At 36.4% G+C, this 8,503-nt stretch overlaps 1 protein-coding gene across 1 annotated transcript; it reads right to left on the bottom strand.

Annotated features, from left to right (window-relative positions):
- Nucleotides 1-3,411: 3,411 nt before the first annotated feature.
- On the bottom strand, nt 3,412-6,314 carry LOC145248016 (E3 ubiquitin-protein ligase TRIM45-like). The gene has a single exon (XM_080109708.1). The coding sequence runs from the start codon at nt 6,179-6,181 to the stop codon at nt 4,229-4,231; it is 1,953 nt and encodes a 650-aa protein (XP_079965834.1). The 5' UTR covers nt 6,182-6,314; the 3' UTR covers nt 3,412-4,228.
- Nucleotides 6,315-8,503: the final 2,189 nt, after the last annotated feature.

The following is an 8,503-nucleotide window of genomic DNA, read 5'->3' as shown; positions in this document are numbered from 1 at the left end:
GGTTACATATGACACTTTTAAGTCAGAATTGATTAAATGAACGTCGGATTCGCAACAAAAACACCTCTACCTGGTCCTCGTGGAGGGAAAACTGGATGATAAGAAGCTTTCTCAACTTTTGAGAAGGATGAAGCAACTACTCGGCGAGAACTCACTCCAACCGGACATTTTGAAACCGCTATTCGCCAATGGACTGCCTTCCGAAGTCCAAATGATACTTGTGTACACTCGGGAGACGTCACCAGTCGAAGTCTTGGTCTATTTCACTTTTATAGATATATAGATTAATACAGTGATTTCGAGTTATTTTTCGGAGTTATTTCTATATTTTTATTTTATGTATGTGAGGATGTGATCGGTAGAATCTTTCTATTAATCGGCGATCTTGTTAGATTTACCTTTAACGGTCCTGCGGATTCATTAGAGGCAAGGTTCAATCTATTGTTGACTACCCTGTTCTCACTTCGCTTTATAAACTACGGGAATTCTTGGTTTAATTAACTTTTACAGACGATTCTTACCTTACTACGCCAAATTGGATTACCAAATTTTGTTAAACAAAAAAAAAAAAGAAGAAGAAAGAAAGATGTTATATTAGCAATAAGCTTATGGTGGCGAGAAGGAACCAGACAAAGAATATTGGTTTAGATTTTAAATGATTGATTTCTTAATCGTTTATTTAAAAAAAAAAAACTTAACGACAGCAACAACAAACTAAAGTGTTCAAAGTTCGTAAGGATGTGAGAATGTTCAGGAAAGAAGATTTTTGGCGTAAAGTTAATGTTTGTAACTTTTTAGGAGAGAAAAGTCGGGCGCTAATAGGAAACATGATGAAAAAAGAATTGTAAATGTTAATTCTCGCTGTTGGTGCTTCCATGTGGGGAAGTTGAGGAATGATGCGCACGAAAGTGATTTTTTAATGCCAGGAAAAAAAAAAAAAAAAAAATCCGACGGAGCCGATGATTACCCCATGCTGGTTGACTGACTGTGACTCTGGGCTCAACTGACTAGTTTTGGCGCGTTTGCCCCCTTTTTATAGTGGACAGACCGGCTTCAGCGAAGGCTGTTAGGGAAAATATTTTTATATTCTTTCCTCGCAATGTGATTGACTGAAAATACAACATCCCTGTGCTTCCAACCACGTCAGCGAAAACAAGAAGAGTTCTAGCTTTTACGATCGCGAAAATTGCGTAGGTGTATACAGCACTGAAACGTTCAACGATGTATTCGCTGCTCCTGCTAATTTTGTTGCTTTCTCGCAAAGAAAGCTTTACAAATCGAAATGAGATCTTATATGCACTTCGTAACAAAGATCTTCCGAATAGAAAGAAAACGGATGTAGGGATTACTTCTAGCAAACATGAACTGCACCCTTTCTCAGTTTTAAAAAAGACCTTAGCAAACGCTAGATTGTTAATCCCCCCCCCCCAAGGCAAAAACTTGCGTTATTCGTAGATGCTTCCGATGTGGGCATCGGAGACGTGTTACAACAACTCATTGATGATTGTTGGCATTTCGATATCAAGAGATTCCTGGACTAGCAACCTCTGTCCTAAAAATTGATAGATCCTGATTATGAATTGGTGAACACGGACTCACGCCCTTACAAATTAGTAACTCCCGGTCAGAGTTCATATATATATATATATATATATATATATATATATATATATATATATATATATATATATATATAAAGTTGATCCCCCACTCTACATTCTGAAAATTTGTTTTTCTTTTCAGGATTTATATACGTAACCGCCTTAAAAAAGTAAAATCTAATTTGTGAGAGGGATTATTAACAGAGGATGTCAAATATTCATATGTACCAAAATTTTTTCTAGTTACGATCTTAATTTTTAAGGTAAACGGGCTGTAACTACAAAAACTAAAATTAACAGAATCGAAATTATCACAATCAAGAAGTTCAAAAGTACCAAAGTTTATGAACACTTTGAAATCGATTACTTTACTAACAATTTTTGTTGTCAAAAGTAAAGTATTTATGGAAAGATCGATTTTTTTCCCTTAATCACCGAGGCACTGGGTGTCGGGAACGCCATTTTGTATTATGGTTGCTACATATATATTCATCTTTCTGGCCTTGTTGGATATGAAGAAAACGGATTACCAAATTTTGTTTAAAGAAAACAAAAACCAAAAAACTTCTGCAATTTAAATCAATTTTATTCAAATGGTTTTTACACAAGAGTTACAAAACAATAGAACATTTACATAGAAGATATGCATTTATTATAGAAGCAAGATACAATTCAGATCTTACATCACCTATCTCCTAAATCATGGTAAGAGGCAAGATATTACGTCTTGTCAGCACGATGCTCAAAATTTGACTGAAAATCGCAGGAAAGTTTTGGACGAAAGTTGCTTGGGTAAAACTTGCGGAGAATGCGCAGTTTTACAGATCTTAAAAAAAAAAAAAAATAAATAAATAAAAAATAGAAAGGAAATTTAAATTTAGTTCAGTTTTAAATTCTGTACATTTTTACATTGCGTCCAACTCATCGTTTACATTCGAACTATCAACTTCACAATGGTATGCTGACAAGGTTGGGGTGTATTCCGAAGACCGTTCTTAACATGGGAAGGTTGGGGTGTTTACTCGTAAAAAAAGTCGACATTGTCAATGTGAACGGCGAGTTGGACTTGTTAAAAAATTGTTAAAAAAATCTTTCGTTTTATATAGAAAGAAAAAGAACGATCGCTAAATGCTATTCTTTCTATTACTTTCGCTTTTGGGGGAGGGGCAAAAAAAAAAAAAAAATTAAATTTAAATTTCCGTTCCATTTTTACAAAGTAAAACATCGCATTCTCCGCAAGTTTTACTGTTGCCTGGCAGAACCGCGAATGAACATACAAGTGCAAACTAAAATAGATGGTAATTATGTAACTCTCACAACTCATCCATCGCACATTTATACACGTCTACTTGTCGAAATGATTGCTACAACAGGCGATTCAATCAAATTAAATTAATACGGCGGCCAATAAGATTTTAATGTTTCGTTGAGATCAAACGCTATTAGAATTACCAAGGAGAAAGCAATGTCGCGGAAGGAATTGGACCATACCTCATTCTGACAAGTCAACACCCAAAATGCGAAAGTTGATCGTAAAACTGGCGAATATTAAATTATTCTAGGCTGTCCAGACTTTACATACCCTGTAGATTTCAGAAACCATTCTTTTTAATCATTTTATCTCCAAAATTAAAGACAGTGAATTTTTTTTTTTTTTTTACATGGAAATCATTTATCAAGGTCCGGGGGCCACTCGGGGATAAGGGTTATTGCGTGTACATAATCAATGAGACAATGTCGTAGTAATCGAGATCTGATAAAGGGCCTTAAGGGGGCGGTTCATCAGGAACTTGTTTATGTTGGACTTGAAGACATCCAAGTTGTAGTCAGTTGGGAAACAGGCAAACGGTAGAGAGTTCCACAGGCGTATATATCTAAGAAAGAAGCTTTGTTCATGAAATCTACGTTTAGATTTAGGCACAGATTAAGAGTTGCCTTTATTGCAACTGAATGTAAAAATTGAAAAATATAGCTTTAAAATGTTAATTTTTCACGTTTGTATTTTTAGTTAGAAAAGCTATATATATGTAGGAAATCTGCTTAAAATAGAAAATTCGTGTTTATTTTATTTTATTTTTTTTTTTACATGTATAGTACAATAAATATGATCGAAAAGATGTGGGGCTATATATGCAGAATAACGGAGGACAATGTAAAAATCAAACTTGAAAGTTTAAATATTTTTCGATTGTTGCTAAGAGTCTATTCGCTTAGTAGAACACTTGATTGATGTTATGCTAGGAACATTGCTTAATAAGGAATAGTAATAGTTTTTCAAACTTTTATAGTAGAAAGGTCGTCATTTTGAACTTTAGATGGTAAACTTAAACACCCAAAGAAAATATTCGCTTTTTACAAAACGAAGTACATACTCAACTGCAGGAATTGTTTCTTTAGTGTCCAAATTGGAAAGCATTTAAAAATTTGTACAAGATTGTGTTAAGGCATTTTCATAACCTCACGAAAAAATTAAACTGTTCACTAGTTTCAATTCTTTGTAGAAAAGAAACTTACACCGATATATACATCTATACATCTCAAATTCAGTAGTTTTTGAAGAAATATTGTCAAAATATTAATTTTGTTTAAGCCCAAATCTTAAATTCTATAAGAAATAAAGTTTGATGTCACGTAGAGGGATACATATTAAATACAAGGATATGCTTAGAGATTATTCCTTGGACTACAACCAATTGATCATTTTCATTAATATAGAGAGCTGTTGGATGGTTAAGCCCGTCTTCTGCAGTCAGCAAAATGCAATCGAGTTGGCCGCTTAAAGTCAGTCGCGAGACAGTATTCAGACAATTATCACAGGAGTAGATATATTTCTTATCCGTGCACACGGCAACGCTGGCCGGTTGTTCGTAAACAAATTTTAAGGCACCCATTGAATCTAAGCACAAAAGTCGTTTTTGGATGGAGTCCATTATTATGAAATCTTTATCAGGCGTGCTCAAAAGGAATACGTACCCCCTGGGGTCAGACAGATGAACAGAAGAAATCTCGATCGTTTTCAGAACTTCTATTCTGCAACTTCTCATAGAGAGAATATCAATAGACGTTGAGGAAGGATCGAAACCGGCGAGACACATGTTGGAAGCGGATGCAATTGCGCTGTAAGATGTTTTAGTTACAAAAATTTCAATAGTCGAAAGGTCTTCAGGTTTTAGAAAGACCAGTTGAGACGCAGACGGCACAGCAAGGACGATCCGATGTGTCCAAGAACACATACTACCGATAGTAAAATCCAGTTCAGTTCGTAGTAATTGGACGCCATCAAAGTTATATTTCCATAGCCAGGGCCCGTTGGCATCTGCAAGGATTATAGATTTATCGAAGACTAAGGTTAGCAAATGATAGTTATTGAAGCTGTCCGACAAGGAGAAACGAGACACAAGTTTGGCCCTATTGGAGGAGAACCATTGATGAAGATTTTCACTCAGCGAAAGAAAAGGCTGTGGATTTGGCCACCGACCGGCTTCAAGCCAAACCGACCCAAGATTAAAATCAGATAAACTTAGGACACTACGCAAAAAGGATATATTAGGTTGGAAATTTAATTCCATATTTAAATGTCTTGTGTCAAGAACTTTAATTCTGGGGAGTTGAATTTGAGAATCGCTTCTTGATAACAAACAGATTTCATCATTTGGTCTTAATGCTGACTGAACTAGTTTCACGTGTTCATTTAGAGTATTAATGTCTTTAACCGCACACAAACGCATAAAGTTCAGGAAGGCCTGTTGAGATTTGTACAGACAATCTAATTTGGATAAAACGTCCGCTTGGTTTCGCTCAAGAGAAGCGATAGTCTCGTCTATTACACTGGATATTTTTCGAGCAATGTCGTCTCGACATCTACCGGTATGAGTTGACCAATGCCACACACTGTCACTGACTTCGAAAAGTTCTCTTGTCTTAGTCTCTAAATCAGATATCAGTTTGTCACTGTCCTTTCGCAAGAAACTAATTGCACAATGATTATGAGAATTAATTAAACACACGTCACATACGTTAACTAAACAGCTGAGACAAAACATGTAAGCGGTCTTTTCATGCTCAGGACAAATTGCAGGAGTGAGATCATTCAAGGAATTCCCTAGAATTTCGTCAAGCTTGCTTAGGTGGTGAGCGACAGTTTCGTCTTTCTCATGTTCGAAAAGACACGAGCTGCAAATGATTTTCTTACAAGGTCGACAGAACCATTCCACTAGTTTCCTGTCAGAGTTTGGACAGAGGCAGCAGAAAACGCTTTTGTTTTTTGTAACGACCTTCTGTGTTCCCGTCAGAGATTGCCTTCGTTTGATATAGAAGTTGGTCGGGAATGCAGCTGCCATATTGCAGGGGTTGCACTCCTTGTCAGGTCTAGAGATGGTTCGGCATACGGGACAGTGGATGTACCAACTCTCTGCATCTCGCTTGACGTTGACCATTATGTAGGACTGCAGGCATGACAGACAGAAAGAATGTAGGCAATGCAAGGCTTTAGGGGTTGTCATAAAATCATCATAACACATGGGGCAAGAATCGCTTTCAGAAGATGAACCGGGCACGTTTGCAAGCAGCCTTTGGTCCATCTTTCGCTTCGTTGTCGTTTAAAAGATTAACTAAAAATCGTTCCTTTAGTCCACAGTTTATATAATATTGGTTAATTATGTTTATAAACGTTGTTAGCAACCACTAATCCCGCGCAAGTGCCGCTTCGAATGATTTCGTATACAACAGCGAAAAAAAATTAATTAATCAGGTAAACCGGTTTCGTCTATTTAAAAACAAGAGAACATAAAACATTGGGAAATGGTGAACGCAGGTTCGAACCCAATCGATTCTCTAGATTAGAGATTTATAAGTATTTTTCTTTTTTGTTTTTAATGAATCAAGATTAAAAGCCACTTGGGGATAAGTGTCAATGCGATGAATGTATTGTCCGTCGAAAAATATGCAAGGATTGAAAATAAATGAAATGAACAATATTTGGCATTTAAATAGAATCATTTTGCCCAACCCGGGTTTCTTTTTGTTCATTAAAAACGAAAATGTTATTTAAATCCATCGCCCCGGATTACGGTTAGTATTGGGATTAATGAAGGACATCATGACGTTAAAATTATTATCAGGCTATCAAAACTCCCATAAAACTGCACGCACGCACACGCACGCACACGCACGCACGCACACACACACACGCGCGCGCGCACACACATACACACACATACACACACACACACACACACACACACACACACACACGCACTACTGATTAAAGACAGGAGTGATGCTATAAGATTACCCGAAACTTGATTACTATGACAAGCAGAAATTACTTTTCCATTTGAATTTTTCAGATGATCATTGCATATTCAGAAGTAATGTTCATTTTATGTACAACGGTGTTCCCCCCTCCATTTTAAATGATCAACGCGCTTTATATATTTAAATACGGGAACAACATAACATTCTCAAAGAAGGTCTTGTAGCACACCCGCTGAAACATAGCTTAACTTATAAACATCGGCAAAAAAAAAAAAAAGTCAACAAATTTTTATGCGATCATGAAGTGGATAATGTAGACTGACGACCTGGGTATGCAGAATTCGAATCTAGTCGAAAGCATAGCGCAACTTTCCCTATAGATGTAAATAACCGATTCTAGAAACAATCATAGAACCTAATGCCAATAATAGAATCAAGCAGGGCAGAAATGTGTTGATATGTATGCCCCCCCCCCCAAAAAACCCCCAAAAAACTAACTTTTTGACACAAAATAGAAAGGAGTACCTAGCATCTATTCTACATTTTCTATTTTCTGTCCTCGATCAGTGATATTTCTAGACTGAAGAATTTTTTTTTTCTTCCAATCCAGAGTGCCCCTTCACATTAAAAACCGACCTTGTACCTGACTCGTTCCTCGTGGGCAAACAAGTAAATAAGGACTTATCATCAATGGGAAATTTAACCAAACTATACTAGATGTAAGGTGTCTATATACTGATTCGCCTGGCATTGAAAACAATGCTCTATACCAAAATAAGGCATAAATAAAGAAAAAATAACTGAGGCTCTCCGAGCATGGGTGTATAGCGCATGCTTTGGTGAAGAGTAACATCCGACCTTTTGTTCGTGTATCTTATTAAACTCGGAAATCTTTCTGTCCCATTCGGCCCGTTGCATAGTAGATGAAATACTTGGTAAAATTTAGTAGTAAAGTTACACACTTCTGACAGTCGAAAGTTCAATCCTCAGAGTGCGGGTGGCATGCAAAATACAATTTTGAATTACTTTGGACTTCTTGGCCGATGGAACGAGAGCGTGCTACTCCCATGAATTGAATAAAGGGTTCCATTCGAAATTCCGTTCAGATTTCCAAGTTTGATAGAAAGATTTCTGAATGTTGTGAAAATGACACTGGAAGAATTACAATATTTGATATACTGTTTTTACCTTATTGTAGTGACCATTTATTTGGGGGTTATTACCAAATAGGTGGTCGCTTTTTTTGTACATTGTGTCATTCTGGATAATTGGAAGAAAGATAAAAAAAAGTTTAATAATTAAAAAAATTATCAACCCAATATTAAAAAAAATTAAGACAATTGTCTAATACATTCATACATACATACAAACAAACATACATACACACACGCACACACACACACACACACACACACACACACACACACATATATATATATATATGTGTGTGTGTGTGTGTGTGTGTGTGTGTGTGTGTGTGTGTGCAGATCATCATATAATGATTAGATCACTCTGGCAGACGTTAAAAACATTTCAAAACAAATGTTTAATCTCTCGCGGTTAATGGTGGCCAAATGAATTTGGCCTTGTTAATGGAGTCAGAGATGACTTTGTTGCCAGGTTCGTATTTCTCGACCGGTATTAAC

The sequence above is a fragment of the Euprymna scolopes genome, chromosome 26, assembly GCF_053919585.1.
Source record: "Euprymna scolopes isolate OS-2025 chromosome 26, ASM5391958v1, whole genome shotgun sequence".
NCBI classification, from domain to species: domain Eukaryota; kingdom Metazoa; phylum Mollusca; class Cephalopoda; order Sepiida; family Sepiolidae; genus Euprymna; species Euprymna scolopes.
Note: the sequence above shows the minus strand (reverse complement) of the source record. Positions and strands in the feature narration are given on the sequence as shown.